Genomic DNA, 16,678 nt, shown 5'->3' with positions numbered 1-16,678 from the left:
GCTGATTCCATTTTGGTTTGTAAATTATATTGCCGGATATACAGGATGGCAAACCGTGCTGCTACCGCCTACAAAAATTAATACGAGAGTAAAAACTTCCATGCAACCAATTATACCTTTTGACAAAGTTGTCGCTTTATGGGCACTCGGGAAACATCCATTGCGTCCCCAAAAACGTGGGTACTTATTAGGGCAGCTACGTGGAATAAGTCGTTATCCTCTCAATCTTACACGTTACACATTCGGGAAGCTCCGCTTTGTAGGCAGTGCCATAAATCGAATATTATAAAAACGTTTATAAATGGCGTCATTAGGTGCTAACGCCATCACTCAGCCCACATCTCAGACTTTCACATCTCAAACATTTATTTTCACATAAAAAATTACACATATAATTATCAAGAGTATATAATGGGAGTTCTCCCATATACCGGTATACTCTTCGTTTCTATAATGTACGTCAATGGTTGCTCAATTAAAACTGACTTCTTCTCACTCACTCACTTGTGTCCTTTTTTGTGGTGAGCTACAGTGTCATTGACACTTTCATTTGGATAGTAATTTCAACAATGTTGGTATGTTGGCATGTTGGTATGTTGGTATATATATCCAAAATCTTGAAATATGCAATAATAGCATTTGAAAATTATTAATATGTAATGTAATTATTTTTGATTAGGATATCCATTTATAAGCTCCTGATAGCATGTATAATATCTTGAATATGTCAAAAGCTACTTGTACCATATTATCACTCATATTATTGTCCTTATATGATAGACTCCTGATATTATTAGCTCTTGAACATATTTATTCATATAAAAACATGAAAACAGATTCACAGATATGCACAGACAAGTACACTGCAGACGTATTGTCTAGACGCATTGTCTGGTTCGCTTGATACAATGTATACACATCACATTTATTATCAACATCGGCTACGCTTACGCTTGCAAATATGCTCAACAACCACTATTCCGATTTTGACGATTTTTTTTACTATCCCGGCGGGATACCAAGCATTGAAATCTGGTATCCAACACAAGAATCTACTATCCCGCGGATATCGGGATACCGCTAATTTCGACCCCTGCTGGTATTGTCAATTCTGAATTCACCCCACCAGAGTTGTTGCTTTCACTAGAGATTGGTTGCTAGAGTAAAGGAGTCATGGATGAAATCTGGAATGTTAAACTTTGATAACTAATTTTGACATCGTGAACCATGTCACCAATACATCAAACAATGTGTTTTCCTCTTGGTATTATGAGTGTTAAAGTTGAGTTTGTTTTTCTCAAAAATTCCCAGGTTGCATTCAGACATATGATCAGATATACAGGAAAAGAAATGAAGAGGCACACAGAAGTGTTCTGGTCCAAGTTTCCTCACCAGCTGATGTTGCAAGTTTGCACGCCACTTGCAGCAGTGTGGGAATCATTAATAAATCTGTACTATTTCCATCAAGTGCTGGAGACAGGGTAAAACTATACCTCAGTTAATGTTATGTAGTGAAACTGAACTTTATTCTTTATTACCGGTTACTTTATACCCTGCATCTGTACATGGTTGTTTCGTCCAATTACATGAGGTAAAATTCAAGCGTCTATGAAGACCAGATGTTTTTGATATTCCTTCTTATGGGACGTGAATTAAATGTTCTATTTCCTAATGATTCCAGTTCTGGTGTCTAATTGCTAATTAATATTAGAGACAAAAGTGCTAAGGTTTGTTTAAATCTTGCTGGTTATATTTATAGCATTATGTCCTCATGGAGTTTGACAGCAGATGGTCGGTGAGCCAACTTGTGAAAACTGGCAAGCATTTTACTCGAAGTGAAGTAATACCCGTTCGGTCGCGAATGTTCTACTACCTCCCTGTAAACCAAACGATTTCAAAGGTAAGGTTGTTTTGCAGGTTTACTTTTAGTTACATTTGCATGTGTCTTGCTTAAAAAAGCAAGTCGTATCCAAATTATCATACCAATAGCTTGGTAATTAACATATGTTATACTATATGTTACTACTTATAACTATATGTCAGCAACTATGATTACTATACAATCTTGTCTAAATCTATCTGGGTGTTCTTTTTTAATGAACAGTAGTCATACCTGATGTTTTTACATTTCATTTAAACTACTTTATGAAAAGAATATAAATTTCTACCAATACAGCTCTCACAGAATATTGATGTGGAATCAGTTTTAACAGAGGACCAACTACAGAACAAACTCATTGAGGCAACGTCTGTAAGTATGAATTTTTACGAATCATAGCCTTAAATGTACCTGCTTCATGGTTTGGTGTTTATCAAGCTGTAACCTTGAAAACTGTAGCACTGATTGTTCACGATTAACACAAAATATTCTTAAAAGTGAATCCGTAAAGTAATAACTTAAGACATTTTTTAAGCCATTGGCTCTGCCCTTATTGTTTCAGTAGCTTATATGTTACATGAATTCTCACTGTATTAATGGCTAATGAAGCACAGCCAGTTCTTTCTAGCATGAAAATATAAATCCATGGAGAAACAAGTAAAATATTTGACAACCCTTCACCTATACATTAAAATCATTATGCTACATTTTTAGATATCCGAGCAGATGCAAATATTATATGAAGGCACCCGTCTCACAGAACTTGGAACAAGGTTGCGCTACTTTGTTGCGTCTTTGTTAGAAGACTCCTTATCAGGGATGTTTCCAAACATCAAGGCCGAACCTTTTGGGTCTTCGTTTAGTGGTTTTGGAAAGCGCAAATGTGATCTTGACATGATGCTGACGTTTGAGGACTTGACACAGAACGTATGAACCTGAACTTAATATGCTTTAAATTCAAGTAAATTCAATATTTAAATTTCTCCTTTTGCAAGTAGTATACAAGACACTTTCTTTACATTTGCAAACGCGAGTCACATTATATAATAATCATCGCAAATTATTATAACCGCCAGTTTTTTCGAAAATGTTTCACATGTGAAAGTTTAGCCGTTACATAGCTAATATTGTTTATTTAATCCTCACGAGTGCTATCAGTCGCACGCGATAACTACGCTGTAATGCACCACGGTGCTTTTCCCTCTGACAGGTACGCAAGGCCGGCCCGTTATTGTTCCTCAGCAAGAAGTGCATGCAGAATGACCGCTTGCAGACGCAGCGAACGTTGGGTACTCTGGGAGACGTGCTACAGTACCTGATGCCCGGCTGTCTAAACGTGCACCGGATCCTGCATGCGCGCGTGCCCATCGTCAAGTTCAAACACGAGATCCTCGAGATCGACTGCGACCTCTCGATGTCCACAAACAGGTGAACGTGCGGCGACGTCACGACGAATCGATTGCCGCCGATGGTTGATTGTTTCAGTGTCATTCGCGGAAAGCGAGTTAAAGCTGTGAAGGATGAGCGGGGAGGGGTGTTTGGAAGGTGGCATATTTTAGTGTCGTTGGAATGGAGCTTGAAAGCTGCACTATTGATACCAAACTTTGTATTTGCATATATTATACTTGTTTCGTTGCAGACCTTTGGAATGTCAGTGTGCATACTAGTAACTAAGCTTGAATATATGAGTAATAGTTATAGCAACTTCAATTGTGTTTTTTAGGTCTGGTGTGGACATGACTCAACTACTGTACATATTTGGTGAGATTGACCCACAGCTGAGACCACTCGTGTTTACCATCCGAACCTGGGCGAGGTTGAACAAAATCACAAACCCTATCCCTGGCCGATGGGTCAGCAATTTCGCTCTCACTCTTCTTGCAATATTCTTTATGCAAAAGAGAAATGGGACGGTGCTTCCATCTGGCGAGAAAGTTCTTCAGGAGGTGGCCAAGTCGAGAAGAACTGGTGCCAACCTGAACATCGTCCGTAAAGACTGTGCAATGGATAACTTGGGTATGCTTGCTGTTTTATGTATTATTTTACTATAAAATAGCAAAGGTTTTATCCTAGATATTATTGGTGAATGATCTGGACGTTTGGTTTTCAGGTGACCTTTTGCACGAATTCTACAGTTTCTACCAGAACTTTCCATTCGATGTTTCCGCACTCTCCATCATCAACGCAGACACACTAAAGAAACCAGATTTCTCTCCTTTGCACATAGAGAATTGCATCGATGCTGACCTCAATGTCACAAAGAATGTCAGCTCAGAAGAACTTGATAGGTACCTCGTAAGATTAGCTGAGAATTGAAAGAATTGTTATAAAAGTGCACCTACATCGTACATATTACTAAAAAACCACTGCCGTGATGTGGATGTACAACCTTAAGTTATGATGTATATAGTCAGTATGTCTGTTATTTAACGATACAATCCTTCCTCAGAAAACGTTTCTAAAATACCCCCCACAACTACGAAAAAGAGAATTCCATGGGTCTCGGAACGTAAACCATTCCTGAACAATAATCAATTAAAATACTGCAGGGTGTGAAATTAGCACCGCCCCACCGTCATATGCTGGCAAATTATTTGGAGGGCCGGTAATATTGGCAATACACCGGCCCTCCGAGCCGGTGGTTTCAGCCGTGTTAGCGAGTACTAGTGATGTCACGATCATCGATTATACTCGATCATCGGTTGAACAGTGGCTCGAACCAAGCGCCTAGTGATGTCACGATCATCGATTATACTCGATCATCGGTTGAACAGTGGCTCGAACCAAGCGCTTGGTTATCAAAATCCATAATCGATTTCATGGAAAAAAAAGAAAGAAAAAACAACAAAATAAATGTAAAAGTTGAAAAGAAAACCTGGAAAAGTGATGAGAATCAGAGATATCATCGCTACTATACAAGTTTTCCTTTATTAACATACATGTATTATACACACAGTAGTAAACAGTGCAAAACAAACAGTAAACAGGGCTAAACAAGCACATACATGCACACACGTACATGCACACGACGTTACGCACACGCATGCATTCAACACCCCGAGTAACCGATTGTAACTGATCATCGGTTACTTGGGTCCAACCGATGATCGATTACGAAATTACAACCAATTGACAACACTAGCGAGTACCTACATTTTTAGCTCGCTTTGACATCGTCAAGATTAGCTATTGCCATGGGGTGTCGTCCGTCCGTCCATCAACATTTGGCTACGGTCAACGATAACTTGAGAACCGTTTGACCCACATGTTTCAAATTGCATACACTTGTTACTCCTACGTCCTATGGGAGAGATGTGAAGGTCCTATTTTGGAGCAAGCCAGTTGACCTACTTTTGACCCAGGGCTCGAATTAACCGACGGCACCGACGGCAATTGCCGTCGGTGCCCCTATCAATCGCCGTACTGCCCCTGAAAATCCAACTCGACCGACGGCAGTCACCTGCCTTGCCCTTTTCTGTAATTGCCGTCGGTGCCCTTTAATCTACTGCCCTAGTTTCGTTTTTAGTCGAGTCAACATAACACGTGCGCGTGTGTGCTGTAGTTGCAATGATGAGCTTAAAACCGATAGTCGCAGGAGGGAATAATAACAGCATCGGATAATTATTCGCTCCTGATAGCGGGCATGTAAAATTTCTTGTTACTGTACTTCCATTAGCAGAGGGGGGTACAGGGGTCGGTGTTACAGTGTAAGCTTACAATTACATGGGGGCATATTGTTTTGTACATTAAAAGCAAGACGATGTTGATGTACTAATTTGTTATGAGTTTTCCTTTATTTTACAAACGTGCCTTTGTGCCCCTCTCAAATTTTGAGTTGCCTTGGTGCCTTTTAAAATTGCCTCTGTGCCCTTCCATTTTAGAGAAAATTCAAGGCGATTTCTCACATGCCCTAAAAAAATTGCCTTGCCCTTCTCGTCGCTTAATTCGAGCCCTGTTTTGACCCACACCCACTTTTTGGCAAAAATGGAAATGGCCACAAGTTAGTTCAGGTTCAACGGATTTTGCTCATTTTTGGTATGTGAATGAATAAGGACTGGCACCAAAACATATCACAGGGGTTTTGATATCTTTTTAAAAATTAAGCAAATTAGGTAGATTTTGGCAATTTCACTATGCATTTCAGTGTCTGCCTACGGTCAACGATAACCCAAGAACCCTTTGACCCACATGTTTCAAATTGCATACAGTTGTTACACCTATGGGAGAGATTTGAACGTACTATTTTGGAGCGCACCAATCGAGCTACTTTCGAGCCACGCCCACTTTTTGGCAAAAATGGAAATGGCCATAAGTCAGTTCAGGTTCAATGGATTTTGCTATTTTGTTTAAATTATGCAAATTAGGTAGATTTTGGCAATTTCACTATGCATTTCAGTGTCTGCCTACGGTCAACGATAACTCAAGAACTGTTTGACCGACATGTTTCAAATTGCATACAGTTGTTACGCCTATAGCAGAGATTTGTCCATCCTATTTTGGAGCACGCCAGTCGACCTACTTTCGAGCCATGCCGACTTTTTGGCAAAAATGAAAATGGCCATCTATAGGTTCATTCGATTTTGTTAAATTTACCTACCTACCTAATCATACCTATGTGTAATATTTTGTTTTAGATTCTTCGTTACAGTAATTTGACTGTAATATTTGATTGCTTTTATTTGCGCGATAATCTAAAACCAAAATGGCGATCATTTAGGCGTAGCGCCATCTCTCGCCCAGATTTTAGACTTTCAGATCTGAAACATTTATTTTCGCATCAAAACTAACCCTGAAACAAAACGGTGAAATTTCTATTGGTATAAAACAGGGAATAAGCTAAGGACATTTGATCACATTTCGGTCCGTCATAAATGAAACACTTGCCAAATTTTAACTATCTCCCTCTTCTATCACACCCAAGGTGAGCTATAGTGTCATTGACACTTTCATTATTTATAGCATTAATGAGCAAATAGCCTACATTACTGTTTTACCTGAAGGATATCACGCCATAATTTATCAACATTTTACAAATTTGAAATCGAGAATGCAAGCGTGAAACATGACGTTCATTTTACAAACAAAATTTGTGAGGGCTGGTAAATTATGGTGAGGGCTAGTATAAAATTGCTGTTACCAGCCCTCTGGGCTGGTGCAAAAAAAAAAAAAATATTTGTGCACTGTACTGCAATTATGATAATAATAATTATGCTGCAGGATGATGTCAGGAATACGTAGTGCCCTCTGGCAACTGGAGTGTGGTTCAGAGAGAAAGTCCAACAAGAACTGGGGAATCCTGAGGCTGTTTGAGCTGGACAACAGCACGGGCGCGAGTGGTGTTAGCAGTTTCCAGGTAAAGACACTGTTCGCTCCAAAAGGCCAGCATGCCGCATCGAATAAAGGGCAATTGATAACAGAGGATGGTGATCAAAGCAGCCAGCAGGACATAGAGAGCGACACAGTGGCGGTGAAACACGCAGAAGACAGGGAAACTCAGAGAGTCGATCCCATGCAACGTCATGGCGAAACGTTTGCAACGGACGCTTGTGTCGGAGGCGATGAGGTACCGATTCGTGCATCTGTTGACATTGGTAACATGAAGAGTGTAGTACAGCCGACCGCTGATGACTTGAACTCACGAGTACGAGTGAAACAAAAGAGAGCTTCGTCGCCATGGAAAAAGGACTTGTGGTGAGACGAGAACAACATATTGTTCAATTACGTGCCCGTTGTCATATCAAGTAGCTGAAATTGGGCTGCCTGCATTTAATATGAATTATTTAATATGATATTATTAGGAGATTAGTTTCAAATTGTGATAAATGTAAGATTTGAGACATCTCTTTGTAAAACCATTACATTTGTAGTAAAGGCCAAGACAACGCATGTACTGGGTGGTCATCCAAAAGGACTTTATTTCATAATAAAATATTTTACAACAATGGATGCTTGTTTTAGATAATTCATCTGTTACAGTTAGAGGATTTTGGGGCCAAGCGACCTTAGACAAAATTATACTTGTTTCAAACTAAAAAAAAAGTCATATAAACACCTTAGAGTATGTCTACCTTTTTTTATACATTATGTTTCCTTTGTTATATATTAATGTTTCTTTATTGATTTCTAATCACCTGTAAATTTTATGTAGTTTACGTAATCCGAAACATGGTACAGGTGAAGAGAATTCGTTCAATGCATGAAGTAAACATATCATGTAAAGCCTTCTGATGTAAGCTGTTCATGTAAAAAATTCCCAATTGTTTGCAGACCATCCAAGGCAATTATTATTGTCGGTAACACATAGGGGAAGTAAATTGTGATTTCTGATTCATGAACAGCTGAAGTCTATTAAATAAAAGCAAGTGTAGTAATAGAGCTACCTTCATCTTTCATCAAAAGCCTTTGTAAAAAAACATGATAAATTACGACAACCAAGTGACAACATTAATTTACTTTCATCTGCTAATTCAGTTGGTGTTTCAAATTATGTTAATCTCACCAACCAAATTCACTGGTCTGTTTTTGTACTTCTTGGAAATTTCTCCTTGGATCTGAAAGAACAAGGAATAAAGATACTTTCCACAAGCACAAGTAGGTTCGATAATGATTTCTAGAATGCAAGTGATATGTAGATGATAGTACATGTACAACAACACACAGTTACATGTAATATAATAGCACAGTGATGTGACTAATGTCAGGTAAATAGAGGTGTATGTTGGCAAACAGAAATTTTTTGGCTTTGGAAATCATCTTGTGTCTGGAGCAAACACTTGTGATCTCATGATGTAGAATCATAACTCAACATACAAATTTTCATTATTTTCTGCCATTTGTACACTCATATTTCATAGTAAACAAATTGCATCATTGGCTGCTTGCAAAAATAGATCATAGGGCACTGAACTGCAAGCGAAAAGCTGCTGTTTTACAGGACTACTAAATTTGAAAACCTGCTGGGGGAGCAGACATCTACGAGTGCTTATCTCGCTTGCATCGGATTAGAAATTTACCTTTTCTCTGGCAGCAAGTACTTGCTGAAGAAATAACATGTTCTTGAAAGTGATGTGGATTAGCAGTTTGCAGTTGTTTGCTACTGAACTACTCACTTGCTGCTGAAGCTCCTTAGTGCGCTTGTGGATCAGCGCCAGCTTTGGCTCTAGGGCTTCCTGCTCCCGACGACTCTCCTTCTGCTTCCGCACCATCAACTTCTGCGACTGGATCATCTTGTCCGCCTGCCAGCACTTCTGTTTCAGTGACTCCGCTAGTCGGTCGACGTACCTGAGCAGAATCGACACGTCGCATCTAGCTATTGCTACGTACGATGCCATCGCATATTTGGCTGCAGCCTCGCACGGCTTGCCACACCACGAGCTAATTCCTCGAACTTGAGGCACTCAATGATGTCCCCTCAACGATGTACTCACAGCAGAGGCTTTCTCTGTATCTCGTAGCTGCGTGTGCGCATGCGTACCTTGGCGAACTCTTAATGAGAAACAGGTGCTGCATCTTCCCACTCGTCAGCTGCAATATGATGCCGTCGACGGCCGCCAGGTAGTGCTGCAGTTGCTCCGTCGTCTGACTCTGTATGCACAGAGGCGCCCTCTCAAACTGGCTCATGGCGAGCACGTTTGCCTCGGAGCTCATCTCCAGCAGCCTCTGGCTGAGGAAGACTTGCAGCTGCACGAAAAGTCGGCACAAACAGTTGAAGCTTAGCCGGGTAGAGGAAGACGCGGAGCATCACGGAGGCCGTTAGTTGTCGCGTTGATCGCTGCGACTCAGTTACTCCGTGAAACGGCTTTGGAATCTCAGACACCAGTGCGCGACTTATATTATGTATTACCAAAGGTATGCAACATTTAAGGTACGGTCATGTGGCTTAAAAATCAATTGCATTTTTTGTTAGGGACAGCAAACTGATTACAACCTTTTGTATGGTAAACACCAGCAGTGCAAAGTCAGGGGAATTTAACTGCAAGTGAATTTTGGTAGGCAGGCTTGGTCAATCGGATAGGAGTCAATATATGAATACAAAATTAATAATTAGTTGCCACCTACAGAATACTGCCCTACTAGCAGCTACTATGTACCTCGTATAGGTCATCTAAGAACAGGTTTCGTGTGCTTGCATTGTCCATGATTAAGAAAGCATCAGTGCCTGTTGCGAGCCCTTCATTTGATTCTAAAAGTATTAAGGATTTACACAACATTGTATTCTACACTATTAATATTATAGCATAATACTTGTAGCTACCATAGCAACAGTTGTCCTATCTTTATCGGGATAGTTCAGGAACAACGAAAACGTCCCGATTAAAATGGATAAACCTCGCAACAAAAAGCCTATATAGACCTACTGTGAGCATACTTGCAGTGTGCAAACATCACGAAATGTTCTCATTGAGCCAGAAATGTGCTCCGAAGTTGACTATTTTGAAAACTCTCGGAGGCGGTTTTGTTACACAGCTAGCAGTAGCCATACGCTAGCGCAAATAGTTCCTGGAACGAAAACACTATTTGTTTCCTGATTGCATAAGTAATATAGATAACGATATGATTTAAACAAATTTCACAATTTTGTACAGAATAAACATCGAATAATAAATTAGAACTTGTTTTATCATAGGAAGAAATTGTTACTGAATCGAGCCGATCGCTCCGCTGTGTCCCGGATGTATAAACATCACTGTGGTGCTACGTTCGTAAAAGAAGTAATTTCGTTTACATTTTGAGAAGAAATGTTAGGAAAGTAGCAATACAAATGAGTTGTAGTGAATTTTTGCAACATATGCAAGCTCACAGTAGGTATATATATGCATTTAGCTGCGAGGTTTATCAACTTTAATCAGCGAACACAGTTTCAATCGTACACGACTTCTTGTACCCTATGCAATCGGCAGTACACAACACGCATTGTGCAGTATACCCCGCAAACAATTAATACATACAAGTTTAGCTCTAAATGTTTTGTTAGCTCGTATGTTCAGAATCCGATAAAAATTCGAAAATTATCAGTACGCTGTTAGGTTGAGGATCGTTTTGCATTGTTCTACTAAGAAAGAAGTTTCTTCAGCATAAAATATATATCTCGTTCAACTGAGGTTGTGTCACCTTTATCCAATAGCATAACGTATGCAAAGATTGTTTTGCAAAGACATGTTGTTTAAGAGATTTGCTCATTTATCCAAGGCCCAACAAAGTGGATACCACTGTATATGTAAAGTAATATTTTAATACCAGTAACGTACATTGAATATTTATTAATATAGTAAAATATAGTGGAGTTTCAACAAAAGCTGGTGCACACCGAATGCAGCTGCATATTTAGGGGGGTACCCCATGTATTATACAGGCCGACCAGGCTGCAAGACTAACAAACCTGCGGCCGCCTTTCGGGGCTCATTTATTTTTTATTTACTATTCTATCTTCAACTTTTACTTACAGGTCCAGTACTTTTAAAACAATAATATCTAGTAAAACCCCTGTAAAAAACATACACACTAGATACAGTTGGGGACAAAAAATACCTTTTGTGTCTAATGTGAGAGTTCCACTTTCATCTTCTAATGTAATATCAAACGTTATCTGGTCAGCAGCATCAAAGTCAATTCCCTCAGCATCAGCAGCATCCTACAAACACGAGCAAATACCAGCACACAACAGGTAAAGGCAGTCATGTTCGCCAAGGAAACATTACTGCAATATTGTGTGCACTTCTAGAGCTAATTAGGAATAAAAAGAAAACATTGTGTCTACACCTATAATTATGATCTACATTGAAATTCCTAATAACTTCACATAATATACTACATGAATTGATGTTCATACCTCAATGCCAAAATCAATATTTTCAGCTCCAGTTTCCAGCTCTATTCCAAAATCGACCTCCTCACTACTATCAAAGTTGATCTGAGATGTCCCTTCAAAATCAATCTGCAACAAACATCAAGAATGGTAATGAAATGTAATTAATCTGGTCATTAAATTACTTTCATACTTCAATCAGACACTATATAGCATCTACCATCATGCAACAATATTATCAGAGCCAAATTATGATGCTTTCTAGCATTGACAATAACACATCTCAAAGGGATACATTACGCTAAGTTCCTTGCATATTTTTAGTTAAAATAGGTTTTAATTACGCTAACAATACTATAACAATTACTATAACAAATTTCATTGTTCAATATTCATTAGAAATATTTTGTTTAAATTACATTTGTTGCTTACAACAATGTTGGCGCCAGTACTACTAGCCCATCTGCTTTCAAAGTTGCGTATCACAACTTTTTGGCTGCAGGCTACAACCCGAGGGTGTTTCTTATTTATGAATTTAAGAGGAGAAAGCTTGCAATATTTTATAAACAACTTTTAGATTCATTTATAATATAGACGAATATATCCTAGAATAAAAATTGTTCTGGTTAAATAGCAGTTAGGTATAAATATAATTGCACTTTTGTGATTAACTCTCGGTCAGTAACGTGCAAAATAAATCAGCAAAAGCGCAACTTTGTCAGGGTGGCAGCATAATGGTGGGGTGTCGATGTCAGCGGACAAAAATAAAGATTTCGAAACTCAATGTTGTTTATGACAAATGTGAATGCATGATTATAGCAATTTGTAGGTATATACTATTATTTATGCACTTACTATCATAATATACCCTAAAATTCTAGGGTGTCGTATCCCTTTAATAATATCTATGGTAAATAGACACGTAGGTCACAGAAGGGTACAGGAAACAGGCAGCAAACTACTAGATTATCTGAACAAAAGATAATTACTCTGTCAACATATCTAAGGCATGCACCTGTCATGCAATACCTGATCAGATGTGCTAATTGTCACGCTCTCGTCTTCTTCCACATTAATCACAGGCTCATCAATTCTGCTGGGCTTTTTCCCAGTTCTCCACTCATACGTAGTTGTATTGCCATGAGCCATGATGTATTTCAACATTGGTAACCGATCTAGTGTTGCACTTGATACACTGCAACATAAAACATGAACCACACATAAGAGAAACACATCTGCTACGAGTTGATGTAGGTAGAAAACTCAAGACATAAGGTTTGGATCAAGGAGCTCGTCTAAACATTTCTTTGATTGTATGATAATATAAATTACATCAGGGGTTGATAATGACAAATAATTTGTGATTAATATAACCCCTGATTACATACACTGGAAAAACTCCCTGAAGCAAAGGACCACACCATTATTGCTGTAGGACAGTCACACTAAGAAATCAGTTGTAGTCACTAGAGTATATCTTGAGAACAACGTAACTGTCACTATAGGCGATTTTAAATATTTCAATAAAATATTTACTTGTTGCCTAACGTATATGTGACAAACTCCAGGTAGAAGACTTGAACATCGGCTAGTTTTGCGATGTCCTGCAGCATCTCAGAGTAATGCTGGGGAAGCTCACCCAACAAGCTTACCAACTCCTTCTTGATCCGCTCCCCCTAAACACACATCCACACAGAAACTTTCGTTAACTGCTGGCAACTCTAGTATTACTGCTGCCACTACCTCTGCTGATGCTGTTGATGCTGCTGCTGCTGCTATGACTACTGCTGCTGCTGCTATGACTACTGCTGCTGCTACTATGACTACTGCTGCTGCTACTATTACTACTATTATTGGTGGCTGTTGTGCTGCTGCTGCTTCACTTTTCTGCGAGATTGGGAATACATCCACATTGCAACCAAGGATCGGTTTGTGAAATTCACTAGAATTTGATTTAGATGAAATTTAAAACACTTCTCCAACCTTAATGCCTAGCTGTCGACATGAAATGAGAAACTGCTCCTTCATTTCAGCTGCTGTTTTTCCATAGTCCACTTCTTTCCTCGCACAGTCCTGCAATGATTGTCATGCGATACATCATATCTGCAGCCTTAGTGATGATATTGATGTAGAGGTCTATTAAGAAATTAATTACAATTCCATTCTTGGAAGTATAATTGAAAAAACAAAGAAATAGTCTTATAGCAATTAATAAAAGCCAATTGGTTTTACCCACTACCTATTTTGTATATGTCAAACTGTAAGCAATCTTGTTTTATAGCAGGACTCCTTAATCTAATGGCATATCTTTGATATCATATAAGTAGACAGTCTACTTGTAAGTTGTATGCTTGATATTAAAAGTGAACTGATTATGTAGACGTGATAACCCATACTGTTGCAAACATACTGCCTGAGTCTGGTTGCATTTCTTAATCTGCTGTTTGAGTGACGGTATCTCATATTTGACATTTTTCATTAGCATGTCTGCAGCCTCCGCTAAATATATGCCATCCTTCTCATAAAGCTTCACGACTTCCTGCCAATCCTGAAAAAAATTAATTAACAAAAGCATCATCGTTAAGGTGCTACCAAATTACCATGCTATTATTATATATCATATGTTCAAAGCACATTTGAATTTGGAATTTATAAACCAGTGATTATATGCCAACATGTGCTAGAATACCAAATAGAATGATCAGAGATAGCACAGAATATAATTGCACTTACAAGATAAAACATATAGTTGGAAACTTAAATAAAAATAATTTAATAACCTTCATTCTCTGAGAGGAGTAGCTTCCAAATATGTTTTTAGTTCCTGCCTCCGTCTCTCGTAACAACTCTACTATCTTTATGCAATGAAAGTAATTTATATCTGAAAAATGTAATTATGTGACATTATTAAATGGAACATTTTTTTACATATATTATGGCAGGCAAGAATCCTATCCACAGAACACACGTCACATTGAATAGTTGATACAATTACACTGCTATAGTTACAACATGGTCACAGGTAGGATTTTTGCCAAGCAGTTTTGAAGAAAGGTTCCGGGGGTACTCAATTGCAGAATGGTATTATCCAGGGAAAAAATAACTTTTTTTCACGGGAGCTCTTTTTCAAGTCTGTGGAAAAAATACCTCTCGTCAAAAATTGTACGGGAGCTATTTTAAGCCTCACGGGAGCGATTTCGGAGGTTTGAAGAGCGAATCGCTCATCACTCCCTTGTATTTTTTACCCTGGTATTATAAATGAAAAAGCTGAGACTGAGTGATAGCAAGCACCACATAAACATATCAGGCACATCACAAAAAACAACGTATTCACTATGTATAACTGGAACCACTTAAACATAAAATAAATAGCTCAGCATCAATGTTCTGGTGGCTTCAAACTTTCAGAGGCGACTCAAAAAAACGATGCTTCATCTTGTGCCTTATCCAACGTCTAACATATTATGTACATGCACGTAAATGCTGTTATCTAATGGTGCTGAAAAAACAATAACTACATGTGCCAGTGAGAAGTTGTGTGATTTCCTCTACAGCTGGCATGTCTTGAATCGCATTGTTGATTTTTTCTCTGATGACAAGTGCAGCCTTCTGCCATTGTTTCTCACAGTGCCGCCGACTAATCAACCAATCTGCAATATAAAGTTTTCAATAACTTACATGTACATGCTTCCAAATTATCAGAATCACAAATATCAGGCAAGTACCATGAAAGATAGCACAATGAACGATAACTATGCAATCAGGAACAAGTACCAATATGGTGCTATATGAGAAGACAATAGCAACTACAAATAATATTATCCATGTATACAGACTGCTTGAATTACATTCAGTTCAAATACTGCATAGCAAACAACTTTCTACACACCATATACATTAACAAGTGCCGCGGAGCGACAGCGCTCATCTCACGTCTACTGCGGTGACTCTGTGGTGGAGTGGTGGGATTCTAGTAAACCCTGTTAGTCCCAAATGTGTTCACATACGCCCACCGAAACAGTGAACTGGTAAGGCACAGGGATGGTATCAGGAACCTTCTCAAAGGAATGTTCGTTGGGATCGTTATGAAAGTCTGCCACGAGATGGCGCGTACGTTTAAGTGTCTTAAGATTAAAGATTGGAAGCTCCCATCATACGTAGTAGCAACAACTATTTGCAAGACAGAATAGGTAAGCACTCATCCATTTACCTACGCAAGCCTACAGGCTGAAATAGAGAGCTGCCACCTGTAACTAAGTAACGCAGGCAAACTACACCCTACTATTACCACCACATGCACTGGCAGTGGCTACTGCAGTGGCAGTAAGTTACATGTAACACACTGACAGTACAGAAAATGCCATAGAAATTATACGATTTAAGGAGCATATATGCATATAATAAACCTTCTTTAACGAATTTAGCTTTTGAAATTTCACTTGTGGACATTTTAGCCTCATATGTCCAGGCATGTATAGATTCTACTAGCAAACCCGGCAGTAAAATTCTTTCTAAAAGTAAACAAATCCATGTTTAACACAAGAGGGTCAAAAGGTTATCCGACACTTACTCTTCGCATGTCAGCGGAAAGTACATTTCATGGTCCTTTCAATAAAGCGCCATAAAAATGGTAGGTCACCGCCGAAACAAAAAGTTTTTCAATCGCCTCCGTCAGACCATGTCTAAAATCTGCCCTGTGCCCGATTGACCTGTGATCTCCAATTTCGGCACAGTGATGGCTTTCCTACCATGATGCTATACACGCGACTATCACGAGGCCTAGGTCGAGCCGTTGAGATTTGTGCGCAGATTCTGCATTTCGCTCCCTATACCTTAAGTTAAGGAGGGAATGTTCCCCCTTCTTTTACACCTCTTGACCTTTGACCTTTGACCCCAGCTTCGACATTCCAACTCGTTTTCGGATTACCCCCCCACTCCCGACTTTCGAATCCGTTACGTGCGAGCCGTTTATATTTGTGCCAACTGTTGACGGA

At 39.0% G+C, this 16,678-nt stretch overlaps 2 protein-coding genes across 6 annotated transcripts in view; one reads left to right on the top strand and one right to left on the bottom strand.

The window, feature by feature from the left end:
• The window catches only part of LOC106808239 (poly(A) RNA polymerase, mitochondrial-like), a 17,529-nt gene extending 9,706 nt beyond the window's left edge, over nt 1-7,823 (top strand). Inside the window, exons 2-9 of one of the 2 annotated variants that reach the window (XM_014810866.1) lie at nt 1,312-1,481; nt 1,760-1,900; nt 2,177-2,251; nt 2,594-2,806; nt 3,090-3,307; nt 3,603-3,895; nt 3,990-4,167; nt 7,097-7,823. In XM_014810866.1, the coding sequence (XP_014666352.1) occupies nt 1,312-1,481; nt 1,760-1,900; nt 2,177-2,251; nt 2,594-2,806; nt 3,090-3,307; nt 3,603-3,895; nt 3,990-4,167; nt 7,097-7,574 (1,766 nt within the window). In that variant the 3' untranslated portion in view covers nt 7,575-7,823. Of the gene's footprint in view, nt 1-1,311; nt 1,482-1,546; nt 1,592-1,759; nt 1,901-2,176; nt 2,252-2,593; nt 2,807-3,089; nt 3,308-3,602; nt 3,896-3,989; nt 4,168-7,096 lie in introns of those variants that run through there. The other variant, XM_014810867.1, reaches the window with a different exon arrangement.
• LOC106808242 (CDK5 regulatory subunit-associated protein 3-like) overlaps nt 7,777-16,678 on the bottom strand; it is a 17,626-nt gene continuing 8,724 nt past the window's right edge. For all 4 annotated transcript variants that reach the window (XM_014810873.1, XM_014810870.1, XM_014810869.1 and 1 more), the window contains 12 exons: nt 15,203-15,334; nt 14,465-14,565; nt 14,095-14,232; nt 13,668-13,757; nt 13,221-13,360; nt 12,714-12,879; nt 11,709-11,813; nt 11,408-11,510; nt 9,970-10,061; nt 9,354-9,559; nt 8,989-9,160; nt 7,777-8,430 (listed from right to left, as the gene is read on the bottom strand). In XM_014810873.1, coding sequence (XP_014666359.1) covers nt 8,359-8,430; nt 8,989-9,160; nt 9,354-9,559; nt 9,970-10,061; nt 11,408-11,510; nt 11,709-11,813; nt 12,714-12,879; nt 13,221-13,360; nt 13,668-13,757; nt 14,095-14,232; nt 14,465-14,565; nt 15,203-15,334 — 1,517 coding nt within the window. In that variant the 3' untranslated portion in view covers nt 7,777-8,358. The remainder of the gene's footprint in view (nt 8,431-8,988; nt 9,161-9,353; nt 9,560-9,969; nt 10,062-11,407; nt 11,511-11,708; nt 11,814-12,713; nt 12,880-13,220; nt 13,361-13,667; nt 13,758-14,094; nt 14,233-14,464; nt 14,566-15,202; nt 15,335-16,678) is intronic.

The sequence above is a fragment of the Priapulus caudatus genome, unplaced genomic scaffold (assembly GCF_000485595.1).
Source record: "Priapulus caudatus unplaced genomic scaffold, Priapulus_caudatus-5.0.1 Scaffold262, whole genome shotgun sequence".
Taxonomy (NCBI): domain Eukaryota; kingdom Metazoa; phylum Priapulida; class Priapulimorpha; order Priapulimorphida; family Priapulidae; genus Priapulus; species Priapulus caudatus.
Note: the sequence above shows the minus strand (reverse complement) of the source record. Positions and strands in the feature narration are given on the sequence as shown.